This window comes from Anolis sagrei, chromosome 5, assembly GCF_037176765.1.
Source record: "Anolis sagrei isolate rAnoSag1 chromosome 5, rAnoSag1.mat, whole genome shotgun sequence".
NCBI classification, from domain to species: Eukaryota; Metazoa; Chordata; class Lepidosauria; order Squamata; family Dactyloidae; genus Anolis; species Anolis sagrei.
In genome coordinates, this window is record NC_090025.1 from 52,458,229 (window position 1) to 52,480,910 (window position 22,682).

At 40.3% G+C, this 22,682-nt stretch overlaps 1 protein-coding gene across 4 annotated transcripts in view; it reads right to left on the bottom strand.

The window, feature by feature from the left end:
* Positions 1 to 10,857: 10,857 nt before the first annotated feature.
* MAP9 (microtubule associated protein 9) overlaps positions 10,858 to 22,682 on the bottom strand; it is a 39,233-nt gene continuing 27,408 nt past the window's right edge. For all 4 annotated transcript variants that reach the window (XM_060778800.2, XM_060778799.2, XM_060778802.2 and 1 more), the window contains one exon: positions 10,858 to 18,455. In XM_060778800.2, the coding sequence (XP_060634783.2) occupies positions 18,333 to 18,455 (123 nt within the window). In that variant the 3' untranslated portion in view covers positions 10,858 to 18,332. The remainder of the gene's footprint in view (positions 18,456 to 22,682) is intronic.

Sequence of the window (22,682 nt, forward strand, 5' to 3'; positions counted from 1 at the left end):
AGTTCGTCAATGATGTTGAAATGACGATCAGATAGTACTGTGTGTCTTGTACCACTAGCTAGCCATTTCTAGCATTAGATATTTTGAAAAAGCGACTCAAACAACTATTTGTGCTACTTTGCTAAATGAAAAGTAAAGAGTTTATTTTAAAACCAACACTAATGGTTAATAACTAAAGTAATATTGTGGGTATTGGAAATGAAGTACAGCTAATTGTTTTTATAACTTTCAAAGAATCCAAATTTATAGAAGAACTGCCCATGAACAAATACGTTTTCTAATAAGGAATACCTTTGGTCAAAGTGCAAGAAACTGAGGCTTGGGGGTTTATAAGAAGCTAGCTAGGATTGCAACAATGTTTGTAGAGGGCATATCTGGCTAGATTTCACAGGATATTGAAGAGCGTGTAGCTAAGCGAATCTGGATTCTAAGGCTACTAGGAAGAACAGAATGGCTCAATTTTCGGACACAATTTGTGAGTTACATATTGCTATTTTTTTTTTTTACTCCAGATCCTTTATTTAGGCTTCAAGTTGCCTAATCAAAAACAGGACAGGGCTCCTGTAGCTTTAGTAGTTGTTCACACCAGGGAATTTCAGCAAGTGGAGCTCATTTGTTTATATGCCAGAGCTAATATATCAGGCTTCAGGTACTCGTTTTAACTAGCTGAATTGATGAAGGCATTTGGCTAAGTGAGACTTCTGTCATTTCTGCAGTACTGGGGTTTGACGGAGACAAACTGCAAGCAGGATCCTCAATAAAGTATTGTGGAGAGAAGTATCAGGAAGCAGCCAGCTTGTCAACTGCACTTTTTTTTTTTGAGCTGAATCTACACAGTCTAATTAATGAGTCCTTACCTTGGTTCCACTCCTGTTGGAACACACAATGTTCCTCTTCTTCCAATGTGAAAACACTTTTTTTTAATGTTGGGAGTTTTAAGGTGATTTAAAATACCCTGAGTTTGTCTCCTCTGTTTTGGAAAGAATCAAGTTTTTAAAATCCTGTAACATTTTCGTCATCAACCTTGTATGATGGGTCTTTTTCCCTTGTGTTCCCGGCATGCCAGCATTGAAGTGCCATCACAGGGTGGGACCTATCTCCTCTTTCTCCCCCTTGCTATTCCTGAGCTGTAGTCTAATAATATGCACAGTGAAACCAGTTTCTCCCAAACCAGTTCCAAAATGACCTAAGTCGTCAATGTAGATGTGCCCATAAAAATAACTATTTCTACTTAGCCACACGACCAGGAGGTGTCTACAGACAACACAGACTCCTTGGCTTGAAAATGGAGATAAGCACCTCCCCCAGAGCCAGAAATGAAAGGAGAAGCCTTTGCCTGTGTGTTTCTGTGTCATTGTATTTCTTTGTAACAAGGCATTGAATGTTTGCTGTGTCTGTTTATATGCTGTAATTCATCCTGAGTCCCCTCAGGGAAAAGGGCGGAATATAAATAAAGTGTTATTATATTATTATTAAAATGTGTGGTTTGATCCCTAAATTGGGAATTGCAGTGGAGTTGAGATAGAGAGAAAATGAGAGGTTGGTGGATGGTAACCTTGGTCACTGACCATTGCTGCCACAGAAGGGTTTCTAGCAGCATCCAAGAAAGAAGGGGTCACTTTTGGGGGGGGGGGGGAGGGGTTGGTGCTTGTATGCAAACATACCATTGTACATGTTCAGTAATCAGCATTTTAGCTATCTTGCTCTTCCAGGTTCACATTATCAATGTGCAAGTTGCAGTCAGAATGAAGAGAAAACAAAGGCTATTTGGTTAAGTGGTTATGGAATTATGTGCATGCAAACTCCATGTGGTTGCTTGCTTCAGCCATGTCACAGGATGTATTTTATTACAGTGAACACATGCTCCCTTGCACTGATGGCTTTCCAAACTAATTTCACTTTGGATTTTTGTGTGTGCCAGAAGCGACTTGAGAAATTCCCGGTGACACAATAGGTTAAACCCTTGTGCCAGCAGGACTGAAGACTGGCAGGTCGGAGGTTTGAATCCAGGGAGAGCGTGGATAAGCTCCCTCTGTTGGCTCTGGCTCCCTGTGCCAGGACATGAGAGAAGCCTCCCACAAGGATGGTAAAACATCAAAACATCCGGGCGTCCCCAGGCAACATCCTTGCAGATGGTCAATTCTCTCACACCAGAAGCGACTTGCATTTTGGATTAAAATGGGGCTATACTAGGGGCAAAATGCTATGCAGTGTAACTATGATACATATTGATCCAGCCTCTATTACTTTATTCTGTCTTCCAATCTGTTTCCCAATCTGCTCTAGAAGTCAACCAGCATTTTATGGATGCTGGCTATTCTCAGTCCTTCTTTTGCTGTTTGTTTTCCTGATAAGGTCTCCCCTTTTCCCCAAAGCCATCTTTTGGGATGTAAGATACAGTCCTCCTGAACCCAGTGCTGCTTTTATTTATGGGGTGTGTTTTGTGCTCATTTGGCTAAAGATGGATTTTCAGAGATAATCTTGCTATGAATGTATAGCATGAAACATATAAAGTAATTAATACTGGGTGCATTGGAATTAGGTTAGAAATTGCCTACAGATATGGCCCTGTTGAGATTTCCATTTCTGAGCCTCCGGGAAGATTAGCAAACACCTTCACCTGTCAGAGTGAAGAGAAAGCATTGCATTATTGTGCATGAGATTCATGCCTTAATCTTGAGGGCGAATTGGAACAGAGTGAAAAAGGTACCATCGGCAATAAATATCAGAGCTTGTGAAGGACATTTTAACATGGTTGACTGAATGTGGCAATTAATATTTTGAAGAGCAAGAGATAAGAATGATAAAAGTTGAGGGGCAATTGGGAAAAAAAGAAATCTCTCCTCAGTGGTTTTCTATTGCACACAGAATATGATAAAGTGGATTATGGCTGCCAAATCACGAAATAGAAGACTCTTTGAACTAAAGTAAGCGGTGAGGAACTGTTCAATGGATAGCAAGGACTTCTGCAAATGACCTGCAGCCTTAGGGCTCTGTGTACTGTTGTAGAGAGACACAGAAAGCGTATTAAAAATATTGAAAAAAAATGCCCAAAAACATGTTTTGTGCATGTTAGCTGCCAGGTTGATCACCCAAGCGATGTACTGGGACCATACAACCCTCCTGTTATGTCAGCTCCACTGGTTCCAGTCTGGTACTGAGTACAATTCAAAGTGCTGGATTTAGCCTATAAAGCCCAAAACAGTTCTGACCCTGCTTATCTATCTGAATGTCTTTCCCTCTATCAACCACCTTGGAGGTTAAGATCATCTGGGGAGGCCCTGCTCTTGGTCCCATTTCCTTTGCAGGCATGTCTGGTGGAAACAAGAGACAGGGCCTTCTCACTGGTTGCCCCTTAGCTGTGGAACTCCCGCCCCAATGACATTAGAGCAGCTCCCTCCTTCCTGGTCTTCAGAAAGAAAGTGAAAGCCTGGCTGGGACCAAGCCTTTGGAGATTAATCTATACTGCAATAATAGCCTCAAAATATGTGCAATTGATCTTTGGAACAGCCCCAGATTATGATTGAGGATGCCATGATTTTAATAGTAAATGCAATGTTTTATATGTTTTAATGTGCATTTAATTTTAATTTTAACTTAAGTGTATTTTAACTGAATGTTGTCCAAAGGCATTGAATAGTTGTCATTTGTAAAGCTACCTTGAGTTCCCTTCAGGGTAGGGAAAGGCGAGATACAAATAGAGTAAATAAATAAATAAATAAATAAATAAATAAATAAATAAATAAATGTTAGGAAACCCTGAGAAGAAAGATTCTGGGCATATATGCACCTTCGTAGTTCAAGATTTATTCTGTGCAAAATTTACTGTTTTTCACAGAAGATAGCATTTGCTGTTCAGAGAATAACATTTATGTGCACAGAAAATGTGGTAGTTGAAGATTTAATAAAAATTCCTATGCAGGAAATTTTTGAAGAAAACAGCACCAATTTTCATTAGAAAATTTGGGGGTTGAGAAGGACGGGATAGAAATGCCAGAAATAATCTATATAAATAAAAATGCAATGTCCGTTTCTGGGATTAACAGAACTCAAAAACCACTGGATGAATTGACACCAAATTTGGACACGATACACCTAACAACCCAATGTATGTCCTTCATGCATTTTTTTTATTTTTTCATTTGGGAGTTGTAGTTGCTGGGATTTATAGTTCACCTACAATCAAAGAGCATTCTGAACCCCACCAACGATGGAATTGAACCTAACTTGGCACACAGTTCTCCCATGACCACAGAAAATACTGGAAGGGTTTGGTGGGCTTTGTCTTTGAGTTTGGGAGTTGTAGTTCACCTACATCCAGAGAGCACTTTGGACTCAAACAATGATGGATCTGGACCATACTCTACACGAATACTCAATATGCCCAAATGTGAACACTGGTGGAGTTTGGGGAAAATAGAATCTTGACATTTGGGAGTTGTAGTTCCTGGGATTTGTAGTTCACATACAATCACAGAGCATTCTGAACCCCAGCAACGATAGAATTGGGCCAAAACTCCCACACAGAGCAGCCATGTGGGCCACAGCAACGCGTGGCAGGGTACGGCTATTAATAAATAAGAACATTTTTTCTACCACCACTCACCCCCTAGTAAAGGAACAAAGTAAAGGACTTTTCTATTTCCACCTTGTCTGTCATAAATTACTTTGTGATGCGTTGCACCACTACTAGCCTTGGATGTTAATAATCTAAAGTCAAGAAGCTGAAACCATTCAGAAGCTGGGAAAACGAACCAGATAGAGGGACAAGCTGAAGAACATTGGTGTGTTTCCAGGTTTCAAAGACACCAAGGGAACTCTCCAAGCTGGCTGGAGACCTTCCATGAGAAAGAAGGAACATTGCTTCTATCGTCCAAGGTGTAAATATGGTTGGGTCCAGGTTACCTACAGGATTGGATTCTCCCACATAATAATGGCTCCATCAGACAAGTTCTCTGGGGGATGCTTACTCCAACTAGCCAGAACCCCACTGGCAACCGTCACCAAAAGGATCTTTTAATGGCTTTCCCATAAGTGTGGAATGACCTGCTGGGAGAGATAGTTAAATGAGCTGTTGGAATTGAAAACAGAATTAAAGACCTATCTCTTCCCACAGGCCTATCCAATCAACTCTGAATCATGAGTTTTGAATTTATTATTATTTCTGACTCACCTTTTCTACAGAGTCTGATACCGAGAACACCCTTTTTAAGGGGAAAAAATGCACCAGAGGTTTTCGACTGCATATTCAAAATGAGCTGTCATTATCTGCTGCTTTTACTGAAGGGTACTACAAGTACCCAGTTAATTTGCAGAGAACACTTCTTTGCATAAGAGCTTTAAACATTTTTGCTCATGGGAGAAAATTGTAAAGCGGTTACCTTCATTTTCCTTTTCAAACAGCCTGTAAATAAGGTCGTCTTATGCGCAATGTTATAGAAGACAGTATTCTATTTGAGAACATACTCTATTTGGAGAACTGGCTGATCCAAGTTGTTTAAAGAACTATAGCAAGTGACAATATAAGCATTACAAGTTGCCAGTTAGGAATTAGCACCACTAATGAGCAATAAATATCATTGCCAGCCCTGAATGACTAAGGACTTGGTTAAACTTCCCCACTCTGGCAAAATGGATAGTAGTTCCATTTTAATAATTGTTTCAAAATGCGCATATAATGAAGGAGAATGTGCATGTTCCTTAAATGCATAATGCTTCAATTATATTCAGTACTACATCATTGGCGATCACTTGTATCTGTGTATGACTGCCTTCCAAGTGTAGTGTCTTGACAGTGGGTCTATAGGTGACTGTAGAGATCTATTCTTGATCTGCATGTTCTTTCACAGCGAGGACATCAATTTCCTAGTGGAAGGCGGTCCCGGTCAGGGTTGGCTTGTTGTGCTTTCCTCTTGACACGCTTTTCCCTTTTGTCCTTCATTTGTGCCTCTTAGAATTCCACAGCACTGTTAGTCACAGCTGACCTCCAGTTAGAATGCTCAAGGGCCAGAACTTCCCATTTCTTGGGATCTATGCCATAGTTTTTAAGATTAGCTTTAAGCCCATCTTTAAATTTCTTTTCCTGTCCACCAACATTCTGTTTTCCATTCTTGAGTTGGGAGTATACTAACTGTTTTCGGAGGTGGTGATCGGGCATTCGGACAATGTGGGCAGTCCAGCAAAGTTGATGGTGGAGGATCATCCTTTCAGTGCTGGTGGCCTTTGCTTCTTCCAGCATACTGACATTTGTCCACTTTCTTCCGAAGAGATTTGCAGGATTTTTCAGAGGCAACATTGATGGAATCATTTCAGGAGTTGAGTGTGATGTCTATAGATGGTCCACATTTCACAGGTATATAACAGGGTTGGGAGGACAATAGTAGCTTTATAAACAAGCATCTTGGTCTCCCTACGAATGTCCCAATCCTCAAACACTCTTTGTTTCATTCAGAAAAATGCTGTACTCGCAGAGCTCAGGTGGTGTTGTATTTCAGTGTTAATGTTGACCTTGATGATGGGCAGGAATTGACGGAACGGAATGGACTTATGGAACTCTGAACACTGAACATGAGATTAGTTTTCTATTGTGTTATGTACTGATGATTTTAACCTGTTAACTGTTTAATTGCTTTTATGTATGTATGTATATTTGACGAATTGTGCCTTCTCTTGTAAGCCGCCCTGAGTCCCCCCTCGGGGGTGAGAAGGGCGGGGTAGCAGTAACTGAAATAAATAAATAAATAAATTTTGTGGCAGGAATGGTCAACATTTTCTAACATTACACCAGTAAGCTGTATTACTGGCATTGCAGAGGGATTGGCTGGTGACTGCTGGAAGAGTGCTTGTTGTTGCGGGATTTGCAAGAGAACCTCTTCAGCCATGTTGGAGCTGCAGTTAAGGAGGTTGTAATAGTGCTCTTTCTGACTTAGTGCAATTGATTTGTTATCTTTCAGATGTTTGGTTTCATCTGATGAGAATAGAGGGTGTATGCCATGATTTCTTGGTCCATAGATGACCTCTGTGGCATTAAAGAATCCCTGTGTATTATGCAACACTGCAAGACTGGAGTCGTTATATGTATGTGATATGGTTGTATGTGGGTGTAAAATCCAATTACAAAAACAGTTGTACTTCCTTAGAGATTCTGCAATGATTTAGACAATGTGAGGCTTGTGACACTGGCTGTTTATCTGCCTACTAGTGGTCGCAAATGTGGTTTATAGGAATGGATGGAAAATTGGATCAACTACTGCACAATGGGAGAGTATTATCCACTAATTCCATTGTAGCTACGCAGACATAATTTTTGCTTGCAACCACTGAGCAAGATTTCATCCTTTGATTTATGTACACTTATTTGAGAGTAAGCACAACTGAATTTAGTGGGACTTCTGACTCACCGTTCATAATATCAAGCTATTCATCATTCTATTGTTGGCATAAATTGGTTAAAATGCAGTCTTCCTTTCACCTCTGGAAAACAGACTTACAAACAGAACAGCAACATTATGAGAAGGGGGTGTAGATTAGTTTCAGATCACATGCATTGCATGCAGAAAGGTTTAGCTGAAGTCTTAAGCATCTATCTATAAACAGACTAGTAGCAGTTGATTTGCTAGAGGTTCATAGGATATATTACTACTGTCAACTAGACGGTATTATTGATCTAACTTGGCAATTTGCTGGCCTTGACCTATAAAACCCTATACGGTTCCAGTCCAGCGTACCTATCTGAACATATCTCCTTCTATGTCCTACCTCATCTTTTGGGGAGGCCCTGCTCTTGGCCCCGCCTATGTATCAAACACGCTTGCCTAGGACGATGGACAGGGCCTTCTTGGTGGTGGCCCCTCGCCTGTGGAGCTCACTCCTTGGGGGAATTAGGTCATCTACAGCCCTCCTCACCTTTAGAAAAAAGTTAAAAACGTGGATGTGGGCACAGGCCTTTGGGTAATTAAGCGGACAATGACAATAACAAAATCGACAATGGCTTAGAAATGGATTATGGACAAGTTTGATGGAGCATTCAACTAGTTTTCGGCTAATAATGGGCACTAAAGTGGTAATTCTTAGTAGTTTTTAATTGTATTGTTTAATGTTTTTAACTATTTATAATTGATTACATGTTTTTATTATGTATTTATTGTGGCATCAAATCGCTGCCGATTGGAAGCCCCCCTGAGTCCCCGGCCCAGGGGGTTGAGAAGGGCAGGGTACAAGTATTCAAAATAAATAATAAATGAATAAATTTGGATTTTAGACTTCAAGGATAAAACCAGGGAATGATACTGAACATTTATTTATTGTATCAGAAGCAAACCAAGGGTACAGTTGAAATGGATTTTTTTTAAAAAAAACCCACAAAGTTTAAAAATTTGGCATTATACTAAATGTCCTTTGACCAATAGCTGGCCACTTGGAGTGCCTCTGGTGTTGCTGTATGATACCACACAGAAATAACTGTAGAAGAGCATGTTGTAATAATTACATTAGCCCTCACATACAGGGCTCTTTGTCAATCCAGTTGTAACAGTTTTTATGCCCCTCTGGAACACATCTTTTTTGAAAGCTGATGTATTTTAATTTCTTTTTAAGGACAGCCTCAAAGTAATTTGCATAAAAACAGGGATGGTGCGTAATATATGTTGTTGCTTCAAAATCCACTCTCTCCAGCTACTTTGAGGATTGTAATTAAATTCTGAAGAAATAGGAAAACTTGTGAGATATAGCAGGGGTAACAAATATCACTTACAAACCTTGTGCTCCGCTCCTGCAAAACCTGTCTCCACACTTATTTTTGTAGCAATTTCCTCTACAGCCCAAATCAGCTTGCCAGATCCACTATCCCCTCACATACATTCAACTATACCAGTTGATGAAGTTAATGAAATCTCCAACCAATTGGGTTTCTAGTATTCAGCCAGTTTTCATAAATGGCCTTGTATTCAAAACAATGACAGGGTTTGCTCTTCCATGTTCTGCATAGCCTGTCGTTTCTGTTAACTACAGATTACGTGACCGTAAGGGAAAGCTGCTACTGATTGGTCGCAGGAAATCTTTTTTTTGATTGAAAAGTGGCTTTGTCAGACTTGAGCTGGAGAAGAAATTACTCTTGTATTTTTCCTTGTTGCATTTGTTTTCAATTCAGAAACCATCCTACAATGTAACTAAGGAACACAGCAGGCTCTGAAAACACTGCTATAGGACACAATGTGAGAGCTCCCCTTTCGTAACCCCAATTGTATGCCCTAGAAAATTCTTGAGACTTGGAAAACCGATGAACATGCTGCAGAAAATATATTGCCTCTGGGACTCAAATAATTGGCAGGAGATAGCCTCTTAAAACTTTCTTTCTCTTGGGGCTTCTTTCTGTTGCTGCCAAGGCTGCCACTGGGCTAGGAAAAAGCAGGAATGGCATGGTAAAACAGGGCCAAGATATTCATCGGCTGCTCTTATTAAGAGCCCAGGGTTATCACACTTGACTAGTTATGTTTAAGCATTATCTGCTGGCCAAATTCATATCAGGAATCAAAATCACCACTTGAAGTTAAATGGCATCACTGATACTACTTTCTGCCTTGAAACAATCCATGTATAAATACATCAAGGATGGTCAGGAAGAGACGACACCCCTCACACAAAACAAACAAAAACAAAGGGGTGATATTTATGCTCCAAATATGCATTGGGTTTTTGCTAGGTTGACTCTCAGATTGAAAATTCCTTGAAAGTGAATACTGGAGATTTGTGAGCATATTCAGTTTTCTGTGAGATCCTAATCACATACCCTTATCTCCGAGAAATGAATTTTCAAGGGAGAGGAAATAAATGTTGTGCACAGAGTCTTGTTCAAGGTGAAATTTGGTCCCTGGGTCATTTCTTGTGCCAGAACAGGATATTATATTGATGGTGAGCAAAGGCAAATTGTTTGAAAAATCAGGGATGATGTGATCTAAATCTTATTACTACCCCTCTTTTCTGCAAGATACCTTAAACCCCAAGATTTGGTTGGCTGATACACTGTTCTCCATGCTACTTAACATCTGGATATTATCTATCCACCAATGCTTACATAATATAGATATGCATGACTAAAAATATATTGTATATACTCTCCTCTGAGGAGATAAAGCAAGGTATACATAAATATATAATAATTTTACTATAACTTCTGCTAAGTAAGTGTGATAGAAGTGATGATTTTATTTTTGCTTGTACCAGCAGGCCAGACATGGTCTATCTTGGTCAGACCACACTTGGAACACTGTGTCCAATTCTGGGCACCGCAATTGAAGGAACATGTTGTCAAGCTGGTATGTGCCCAGAGGAGGGCAACCAAAATGATCAAGGGTCGGGAGAACAAGCCCTATGAGGAGCAGCTTAAGGAGCTGGGCAGGTTTAGCCTTTAGAAGAGAAAGCTGAGAGGAAATATGATGGCCATGTATAAATATGTAAGGGGAAGTCATGCGGGGAGGAAGCAGGCTTGTTTTCTGCTGCCCTGGAGACAAAAATGTGGAACAATGGCTTCAAACTACAGGAAAGGAGATTGCACCTGAACATTAGGAAGAACTTCCTGTGAGAGCTGTTCAGCAGTGGAACTCTCTGCCTCAGAGTGTGGTGAGGCTCCTTCTTTGGAGGCTTTTAAGCAGAGGATAGATGGCTATCTGTTGGGGGGTGCTTTGAATGCGATTTTCCTGCTTCTTGGCAGTGGGTTGGACTGCATGGCCCACGAGGTCTCTTACAACTCTATGATTCTATGAAATACGCATTTGACCGGCTTTTGTTTTAAATAGCCAGCTCAACTAAGAGCAACACTTCAATGAATATTCATACACTCTAAGGTCAAAGAAAACCACATTTCATATAACAAAATAGAATTTATTTTATTTTTTAAATTCTCTTCAAAATACAGTAAGCAATAAATATATCTACAGCATCGGCTTAAATATGCTTTGTTCAAGAAATTGTGAACAGTGTTTCAATAAACTTTCTGCTGAACAGTAGAAATACAAATAATCCGATCTGAAAAAAACACATATTTTTACTTGCCTATAACTTTCTTTGCCAACTTGTAAAAGATAGGTTCAGTCCCATCTTTCTTCATGTTTCTTAAAACTATGTTTCTTGGCTTCTGAAGACTGATACTGCTGAATTTTTAATATGCTACATTCAGATGTATTTTCTTCATCCCTGTAGGTGGTCAACATTGTTGTTGGCTTTCAAGTTGTTTCTGATTTTTGGCAACCTCATGGAGTTTCCTTGGCAAAATATGTTCAGAGGGTGTTTGCCTTTGTATTCCCGTGAAGCTAGAGCATGGCTTGGCCAAGGTCACTCAATAGGTTTTCAGGGCTGAACAGGGATTTGAACCCTGTTCTCCAGAATCCTAGTCCAAAGCTCAAACCACTACAATACAGTGGCTCTGATCAGCATTACATTACTATACAGTGATACAGACATTATGTATACAGAGGTGGAGGCTACCTGCAGTGAAATATAGAACTCACAGAACATTTTATAATATTAATCGAAAATGTAGAACTGTATTGTGCGCTTATATATACAGAAAACACACCATCCATAAAAGATACTTTACCAAGATAGGAAAAGATTATAATGGACACAATTAAGAAATAAAAGGCTTCATCAGATCAAGACAGGTATGCAAGGCATATCCACATACCCTTACAATTCTTTGAAACCACTTTATATCTTATGGATTCCTGGGATCTGCATTTTATCAGCAAGCAATTCAAAATTCTCTGCCAGAGAGCTTTAGTAAATCACTAAACCACAAATCCCAGGATTCTGTAGGAAACAGCCATGACAATTAAACTGTTACAATTGCGCAATGTAGATATACCTAAATCCACATATTCCAGTCAAATTCAGAAGTATGTGTTATGTGTTCAAGGGATTTAGAATGTAGTCTTCTTCAATGCAAGAACCTGCTATTAAGACCAGTTCCAAGGAGGATGAATCTATCTGTGGTGGAAAGGCTGGAAATGGGTAAAAGCAGGAAATAGCCTTGACTGCTGTACATATCAGTCTGTGGAGAAACAGCACCCAGGCATTTAGCAACGAGCACCAATTGCCAATGACTATGGGAAGGGCAGCATCAGAGACAAAACAGTGCAAAATGTCTTTGACCAGGCATGTTCTCTATTGAGATCTGTCTTTTATATACCACTTAATCAGTGCATACCCTATTCCTACCTTATTCTTTGAACAACCTTTATCAACACTGACATTAAAGCTGACAGCTGTATCCTACACCATTCTTCTTAATTAGCAGACCAAGCCTTGGGAAAGAGATAATCCCTGAAGAGATTCTATAAGACTGAAGCCTTAGCAACTTACCACAAATTGAGCATGCAGATACCAAAAATCACTATGTGGCACAATTTATGTCATTTCCTCATTATTCTATGTTTTCTAGGAAAGCCAGTCCCATCTAGAACTTTTGTGCGTGATAAGTATCAAACCAAGAAAAGTATACTCATAAAGACTTTTGGTGCAAAAAAAAAGCACGAAGATTGGATACAGATGAACATTTGTACAGGAAGTTAACCTGCTTAGTTCCATTGCAAAGAAAAATTAATAGATACATGTGCGCTTATCAATGGATAAATACAGAACGGTGGAATAATTAACCTGTGATGTGCTCCCCTGCCCCAAATGCTGCTGTGCAAGTGGCAAATTAATCTCATCCAAAGGATTTGTTTTAAATCTCAGCTAAAAACACTGTGCATAACTAATGCCTTATTTTATGCTTTGTGGCCTAGATTGACAGCTTAACAGGGAAAATGCAAATGATTCCAATTTTAATGTGCTAAGAAAGCTTTTTGAAAAGTACTTTAAGAGTATGAGAAAGCAAGTATTTAAAGTAATGTGCACTGGCTCTGCAAAGATGCCTATGACTGCATCAAGAGATGTAGCTACTCTCAAAATCTTGTATTTAAGGCCTTACAATTCTCTACTTCCCATCCCATCCACTTCCAAGGAGAAAAGGACTGGGATGGCGATGCTCATCCCTCTTCTAGCTGTGGGACATACATAGGGCCCTTCCACACTGCCATACAACCCAGAATATCAAGGCAGAAAATCCCACAATGCCTGCTCTGAACTGAGTTATCTGAGTTCACACTGCCATATATTCCATTTCAAAGTGGAAAATGTGGGATTTCATTCAGCTGTGTGGAAGGGGCCTCAGATCTTCCCTACCACACAGCTGTATTTTTTTTTTTTTTTGTAAATAACTTGATTTCATAGTAATAAGCCATGGCGATTGAAGTGGCGTCAAACTGCATTCATTCTACAGTATAGATGCATCACATACACACACACACACACACACACACACGTATAAGAGCCCTTCCATGCAACCATATAACCCAGAATATCAAGGCAGGAAATCCCACAATATCTGCTTTGAACTGGGTTATCTGAGTCCACACTGCCATATACTCCAATTCAAAGCATATTGTGGGTTATCTGCCTTGACATTGTGGGTTATAGGCTGTGTGGAAGGGCCCTGAGAAGAATAGCTACGAAGAACCCTATGGGATCCTGTCAAAATCCCATTGCAGCTGCTTGTCTCAGCACAATCCATGTCAGGGCTAGGGCTGAACATGTCATTACTCAATATATGTTGTTGGGCTGTGAAGCTTTAAAAGTAGTATTTGCAGTTAGGGGGAAGGGTAGTTTTGGTCATTGCGATGATCACAATTGCAAATTGGAACAAAAACAATATTAAAAGTCAAACTAGTGACTTCTGAACTGAATATCAGCCTATAATTATTTTAGGTAGAAAAAAAGATTGCATAGCCAACAGCCACAACCCAAAAAGCGAAGAGGGCAGAAGTCAGAATGGCTCGAAACACCGCTGTCCTCTTAAAACATAGTTATTTTATCATACAATTGTTTCAAAAGCTGAGAAACGTCAACCAATAGAAAGAAAGCAGGATAAATTTTAAAAGCCTGGTATTATTGTAAGCAGTCACAAGACATGATGAAAGGGCTATCACAAGCTTTCTATTTTGATTCTGCTGAGACAAATTCAAAATAATCTTTTGTACACAATCCCTAAAATAGTTTCCTATGTCCTAAGAAAATTAAGTTCTTCACAGTATTATGACAACAACATACCCCTGTCTGCCAGGGTTTCTACCGATATTACAAATATTGCAGTTTAGCATAACAAAGCAAGTTTCTGAAGTTCTTGCCTCTTTTAAAAAACAGGAAACCTTCCAAAAAGTTATTTTCAGAAATGAACTGCCAATTTATTTTTACAGGTTCATTCTCTTTTTTATTACTTTCTTTTGTGCTAATATAAACACTAAGATAGCTTATTGGCCCTTTAACAGATTCACAATAGACAGAACAAACAGAAACCTGTCAAAATGTGGTATAGATAGGGGAAATTAGTTAAAAGGACAGCTGGATTACTTTTCTCAGTCATTCTTACTCGTTTCCCTGTCTAACTCTGAACATTATTAAAATGCTTTGTGTGTTCCTGCATAGCAGGGGTTGGATCAGATGGACCTTGTAGTTTCCTCCAACTCTATGATTTTATGAAAATGCCCTACTTGACTCACCAGGTGGCAGCAAGTTGCAGTGCGGTCGCTGCTGACTTCCCTTCTGTCTGGCTCTCTCCTTTTCAGCAAGCCTTGTTTCCTGTGTGCCTGGCTGAGGAGGTATGGAAAAATCAGCCAAGTGGCTGGAGGGGAATGGACCCGAGGGAGAACCTTCACCCTCTGGTCTGCCTCCCCTGCATAAAAGCTTGCTGGAGCTTCCAAGTTGAGTCATCTTCAAGCATTCCCCACTCCCTTTGGCCAGCTACTGGTCAAAGGACATTTACTATAATGCCAAGTTTTTAAACTTTGTTTGTGTTTTTAAATACATTACAACTGTACTCTTGGTTTGCTTCTGATACGATAAATACTCCTCCATACTCATTTGGCTGGTGTTGGTATTTGTTCATCCTACCTTGTCACAACTTGGGGGCCCCCAAGTTTGGGGGGGGGGGGTAGCATGGGAACTGAATTCGTTTTCCCTGCTGTGTGCCCTTCTGTTCCAGGCTCTGAACTGTTCTTTCCTGCTATTATTTGAAGAAGTGGCCACACAGGCAGGCCCAGACTGGTTCAGGATGGGCACCAATGCAGCACGCCCCACTGTCATTGCAGGCATGTTACAAAATAGTGTTGAGGCCTCTACTTGGCCTGGTCGATGTTGGATCCAGGACACCTGTGTTGCTATCAACCCTTGTCATCAGCTGTAACCAATAAACAAGTTGTAGCCTTTTGTTATCCCAAAATTTATGTTTTCTGTCGGGTGCTTCTTGTGGGGTGGATGTTGGTTGCTGTGCCCACAGAAACACAGACTTAGGGCCCTTTCACACAGTCATATAACACAGAATATCAAGGCAAATAATCCACAATATCTGTTTTGAATGGGATTATCTGAGTCTACACTGCCATATAATCCAGTTCAATGTAGATTTTTTTTACAGCTGTGTGGAAGGGGCCTAAGAAACAGCAGTCCAAATCATAAAACATGTTTTAAAGGCCCCGGTGACTAAAAAGGTCTTCACCTGTGAAGACTAATCCATGCAAATGCCACAAGGCAACCTGATCTGAGAAGGCTGTTTCTAAATTAACGCTAAAGGCCCTCACCAAATATTACATGGCTTGAATATTCAGAGCAGGAACATTGAAGATCGAAAGAAACACATTGGAGAATGTAGTCTTTCAGAAAATCTGACCCCAACATATTTAGAGCTTTAAAAGTGGACCAAAAATTTGGCTCCAGAGATTAAAGGAGAACCTGTGTAGCTGATAATGCACAGATAAAGCATTGTCAGACTGACTGAATAGATTAGACACAAAGATGCAACCTTTCTCCAAATTTTTCTCTGCTTCAACTAGAGAATATATATTCAGAACTGGAGATGGACCAGGAATCAGTAGGTATAGTTGAGTCGACTTTCTCCGAACAGTTCTTTAAAGACCATTTTCTCCTTTTACTGACCACATCCAAAACAACTAATTAAACTAGTTTTAATTTCAGCAGTTTTCTCTGCTAAAGAAAAAGGATGAAAGAAAGGTTAATTGAGAATGCTGCAGCAGATGAGATACTCCTCTATCTGTGAGTCATGGTTCACAGTCATTTCATGATTCCCTTTTGAAGTCGGTGGAGAGCTGAAGTTACTTTCAGGCAATTAAAAAAGCACTGTGAGACCAGTTCTGAAATAATTTCAGGTAAAATGGCATGACTAATATTTACAGGTACCAAGACTGTGTGGCAATTAAATACATTTTATAATCAAGACAAAAAGCAAAGAGCCTGGGCTCTCAAAGAGCTCTAATAGTGATGCAGTGATTACAACCCATAGATTTCACCAAGCACTTTACATAATTGAGATTGGTTATTGTTGTTTATAACTTCAGCTATTTTATTGATTTTACCAGGGGTTTTTGTGAAGTGAGATATTTATGTTGGCTGTTATTGTTATGTTATTGTTTCTGCAATTTTTGTATTTTGCGTGTTTGCAACTTTGAATGCTTTGTGAGCCACCCTGAGTTCCTCCAGGAGATGGTGGCGGGGTATAAATAATTTTTTAAAATTATTATTATTCAAACGTGGCCCAAATCCTAACAAAGCAGTTCAAAATGAGAAGCTAAAATGTGCAATTTTGTAAAATCCCAGTTATTGGATCTCATTAACTTAGCTGTGAAAGAATGTATTTTACAGCCAAGCATCCTTCTACTAGCTAATTCTGAAAATATTCAGTTGTAAGCATCTATCATTTATTTTTTAAAAAGCCATTTACTATAGATAACAGCTCAGGGGTCTGTTCGCAGAAACATACTGCTCTTCCAGATAGGCTCCAGAGAGTTTGTTCCCTAGTGTAAATGGGAAACAGCTTCATGGAACGATCATGCACAGGGATGCCTCAAATACTGGGAAAAGCTGGAGAATCATTTCTGTGGGTGGGTGAAAGAGCCCCACTACTATTTGCATTATCGTAATTGCTGTGAAAAATCTATTAGATGGGGAAGAAATTAGCAATTCTAAAGCTACTTCTAACTGTGAATGCCTTGTTTCACTCATAATCAACCCATGCAGAACAAGACCGAATACTCTAAACTGTATCTTTCTTGTACTGTGCAACAGACTGCAAAGTCTTCTTCCTTTCCCTCTGTAGGCACATGTTCAACTCATCCCACTATAGAACAAATGCCATCCCGAAAATTATTGTAACTTACTATATCTGTTTCACACATTCTTCTGGTCCACACTGACCCTGAAGTGACTGTGTAGCACACATATTGCACACCTCCTGGTGAGACTGTCATAACCAGCCACACATTTCTTTTGTTTAACTCATACTTCTATTAGGGAGTGGTACAGCCTTTGCATTATTTTCAGTCACATGGTTGTGGGCACTCCATTTTTCTCTCCTTCATCATGCATACTGAAATACTGAAATGCAATTACTATTCACACCCCTCCCCCCCACACACAAAATGTTACCCAGTAAAGACTTGCCTTCTGGCAGGAATTATCACTTTCCATCAACCAGTTCCACATCCCACCAACTCCTACCCCCCAAATCCATAGTGAAATTGCTCATGTGGCAAAAATCGGGATTTTCTGTAGAACTTCAGGGTAAAATATAAGTTTTTTTTAAAAAAAAAAAAAACTAAGCCCAAAGAATTCACATTGTAAGTGAGTCATCAAGAATGTCATGTGTGTCAGGATCACAACGCCTACAAGACCTTTTCTACAGTGTAGATAAACCTTTAATTACTTTTCCAGGAAGGAATATAAAACAGACATTATATTCTGGTGTTTTGAAAGTGCCCAAATACAATGCCCTGACCTGTTTGAATAGAATTTGATCTCATTGAAGATCATACCATAATAAAAAGAGAATTTGGTAATGTGGCAAAGGCTTGAGGTTACATCACAGCTATTTATCCTGCTTCCCTCTAATTGAAAATTGTACTTTTCTCTCCTTTCAGTATTCTAGCTATTCTTTCATCAGCAGTGGTTTTGCTATAGCTTGTACTAACTGCTGAACTTGGCACTTTCTGTGTGTCCATGGCTTTGTCAAAATGGATGGGGGAAAACAAACCCTGGGAAATTGTGTGCTACCTACTGAGTACTACATGTTTAGAACATTTCAGAGTTTTTATACCAGGGAAGCAAATCACCACCTACAGAGAAAGGATACGAGAGCCAATTTCAATTCATGTTAAAATCAGATGTTACGGAACAGTGATGATAAGGTGATGGCCAAACAGCGGGATCTCCCGCATGGCACTGGCATCTCAATAGCTTCTTGAGGGCACAGCTTTACCAGGTGGGCTCCATGGAGGTGGGGTTTCATCTTCAAGGATAACCTGGAGCTTCTTCTGATTTCTCTGCATCATTTCCTTCACCTCTTTCTTTCCCTGTTGACAGTGAAGTATATTGTGATAATTAGCAGCACACTGCTTGAATAAATGCCAATTAATTTGCAATTTATACTCTACTAGACAATGCTAGCCACTTTTACAAAAATACAGGCATGCCAGGTGCTCACCAGAAAAGCTGTATACTGATCTATGAACTATTATTCCTCTAAAGAGATTTCCATCTTTAATTACCATGGTAAAACTGTACATCAAAAATATATCTGAAAAACTTCCGACAGCCTAGTGTCATGCAAAGGATAGCATAAGGTCCAAACAGCTTTGTTTGGCTTCAAATACAGTCAATTTAAATAACAAAGGCTAAGCAGAATACTTGCTGAGACTTTTTTTTTGTTTCCTGTGTAATTAACTTTTTTTATCAGTGTGTCATTAAAATATACTCTGGCTCAAGGAAAATAAGTAAACTGTCTTCATTATAAGTATTTGAAAACTCCCTGTTTGGTGGAGGAAAAATACCACTAAAAATTCCTGCACTAAATTTAATTAGAACCCTCACTTTTTGGGACTAATATTGTTCTGTGCAAATAGAGCTGCAGACTATAGAGTTGTGACATTTGTCACAAATCCAAATATTTCAAATACAACCATACAAAGGCACTGAAATCATTTGTTCAATATGACTTGTACATTTGCTCATCTCCAGGGACATTTCAGTGTGTTACTTGAGCTGACCTCTCAACTGTATTCACAGTTTAGAGGAATGACCAAGTTAACAATGATCAGCCTCACCAGAGAAATCAGACATCTTAGAGAAAGGTGATTTTGGTGGCTTGACCTCATTAGAGTTAACCTCTGAAATCTCAAATGAATTCAACAAACTTTTCTTGACAACTTTATTTAGTCCGAGGTCACATTTTCATACATGCCTCACTACTACTGTATTGTAGTTATAGTTTTGTAGAAGGAGATTGCAAAGGAAATGCCTATTTGATTGTTGCTTTTTTTCCCTTCATGCATGGCAACTTAGTATAGTAACATAACATTACTTCAGATACGCTGAAAGCATGACATTTTTTTCACATTGTTCCATCACTTCTAACTATTTTTAAGCCACACAATATTCTTGGGTGTTGCAGCTGTTGATTTATGATGGGCCCGACTTTCACGCAGGCAGTTTTCCCCTCTCCTGCCACCCACAGAAGGGGTCAAGTCATAGGTTCCAAAAACCTTTCTGGTGCCTCCACAATTGCCCTCAGAAACTATTTCAATGGAATCCACAGAAAATGTAGGGGCAAAGAAACCAAAATATTACCCAAAAAGCAGGAGCCCCCTTTCCAATAGGGAGAGCGAGGAAAGATACCACGAAAGTTGCTATTTATTGCTAGGCCCCCAATGGAGCTGTAGAGCTTTTATCACTTTGGTAGTAAATGGATTGGTTTCCAAAGAAGAATCATTTAATTGGTCTAAGTTAGCTATACAGTTGCTCATTAGTTGTTTATGATTTTGATTGATATTATAGCACACGTGGGATGCTAACAATGACACAATTATAGAACAACGATAGTCCAATTTAACACATGTTTTTTTCCAGATTACAAAACACACTGAGCTCATGGTCTGCCATGTTTACACTAGGGCAGGATCTACACTCTACAGAGTGAGTTTTAAGTGGCCAGTGATGCGATAAACATGAGTAAGTGATGAACAGTGATGAATTTGAAAACAGAGGACATGTAAGATTTCCATAGCTCCGTTTTCTTTTTTGCTCCTTGAGAAGCACAAAAGCAAAACTACAGGCAATTGCAAAGAAGAGAAAAAAATGTTAATTTTTTAAGTAGTAATTTCCTTCCATTTTATAAAGACCTCAGGATAGTACACTGTCAGTAGATATCCATAAAGTATCACTGTCATCTACAGTTTTTCCTGAACAACCTTTTGAAATAGTCTGATAATGGGCAGACACTAAACTCCATGGTTTATTTATTTATTTATTTATTTGCTGCATTTGTTAACCGCCGCTCTCAGCCCTAGGGCGACTCGCGGCGGTGTACAACATGTAAAAAACACATTTCACAATAAACTACAACAACAAAAACAACCTGTCACTAATACACTATCATCTAATTACACTAAAATAATCCGCTTTGTCTTGTCATAGAATCATAACCAATCTCGTAGTCTACATTCCGTTCCAGTTGTCATTTCCATTTACTATTGCCGTGGCATATGCCCTTAGAAAGGACACAAACCGTGCTCGATTTGACTCGCTTGGGTCCGAGCGCCACACGCTCTCTAGTTCCCTCTTCCTTCGCTTCATCACTGCCAGCTCCTCAGTAAACCACGGAGCTGGTTTAGCTCGGCTACTTGAGAGGGGACGTTCCGGAGCGATCATGTCAATTGCCCTGGTCATCTCCCCATTCCAGAGAGCGACCAAGGCCTCGACATGGTCACCTACCGAGGTGGCGGGAAAATCCCCAAGAGCCATCAGGAAACCGTCCGGATCCATAAGCCTCCTGGGGCGGACCATCTTAATGGGTCCTCCACCTTTGCGGAGGTTAGGGGGCGCAGCACAAGAAGCCGTTGAGACTCCAACGCCAGGCTCGAGACTACCCCCGCTAGCTCAGGTAGGGAGACTGTAGTGCAGCGAGGTGGACGGTACACTAGCAGAATCCCTATTCTGTCCCGGTCACCCACCCTCAGGTGGACGCATTCAAAATTTGTGGTCTGCGGGATGGGACTCCTGGTCAGATGGATGGAATCTCTATAGACCACTGCGACCCCGCCTCCCCGTCCTCCGGATCTCGGTTGGTGCTGTACGGAAAAGCCTGGAGGACAGAGCTGGGTAAGATTTACGCCTCCAGCTTCATCCAGCCAGGTCTCCGTGATGCACGCCAGATCTGCCCGCTCATCCAGGATTAAATCCTGGATAAAGGTCGTTTTTCCGTTGACAGATCTGGCGTTCAACAGCACCACCTTCAACCCAGAGGGCCCGCTCACCTGGTTACACCAATTTACCTTAGGAGACCGGTTTGGAATGATTAATGTAGATAGGCGGTCCGAATTAGGCCGAATTTGAGGTCTCCTTTTTCCGCATCTCCCCCTCCCCACCACGACCTCTATGGGGGCCCCTCGGCTAGTGGAACACCTCCCCTCCTCCATGCCGCACTCCGGGACCTTGATCTCACTTTCTGTTCCATTAATGGTTGTCTGGATTGTTGGAGATTTTTCCTGCCAGCTTTCTCCATTCCCTATCTCCCCCTTCCCCACCCTATTGTTGCCTGTGGTCTCCAGCCCACTTCGTCCCCCGCCCCTTTCACAAATGTAGATTTAAACTTGCACCCCCAATCTTGTAATATGACACCCTAAAAACTAATCATGGCTTCAAATTTGTCCCATTCGTTTCATTCATGTTTCTGTTTCGTTCCATCCATTCGTATGGAACAAAACAGAAAGGCCCCTCCTGAAATGAAAATACAATTGATACGAAAGGCAGATGGGCCAGCATTTTGGATTGATTGTGTGGGGCCTGGATCCGAGCGCTGAGTAAGGATCGGGCCCGGGTGTGTGGGCTGGAAAGCCTGCACCCATAGGCCCAAAGCACCGGGGCACCTTGGTTGCACCGGGCCTGCAGCCAAGTGCTGAGTAAGGAGTGTTCCTTACTAGGTGCTTGGCTGCAGGCCCTGCGAGGCCTGGGTGTGTAGGCCCAAAGCCTGCAACCGTAGGTATGGGCACTTTGGGCCTATGGGTTAACTCCTCCTCCAATAATGGGCCAAAATAAAATGGATCTTTTGGCCCCAAAAACAAAAAAACAAATATCTGACCTCCCAATTTCAGGAGGCTCAAACGAAAATGGATCATTGCCCTCACCAAAAGCCAGGACACAAAATGGATCAAGGTAAGATCCAAATGCACATGACTACTAAACACTACAACATTCAGCAACTATCCACATGGGAAAATTGAACTATTCAGATTTAGAATAAGATGTTAACAAAAATTTGAGGTTTATGGTAAAAGTTATTCAGAACTATATATTTTGTGGAAATATATATATTCAAAGTACATATTTCAATGAGCATTTAAAAAATTGCAGACTGATAATGAAATAGGATCAATTTATTAATGAACAGATGTCTTATAATGGTGGAAATAAAAATAACCTGCTCCATCTGTTCTGGTTTAAATAGGCATCACAGTTATACTCAGCTATTTATAAACTTGCTCTGGCAGAAAAAAAATAAGACATAGTTAGAAAAAAATAGCTCC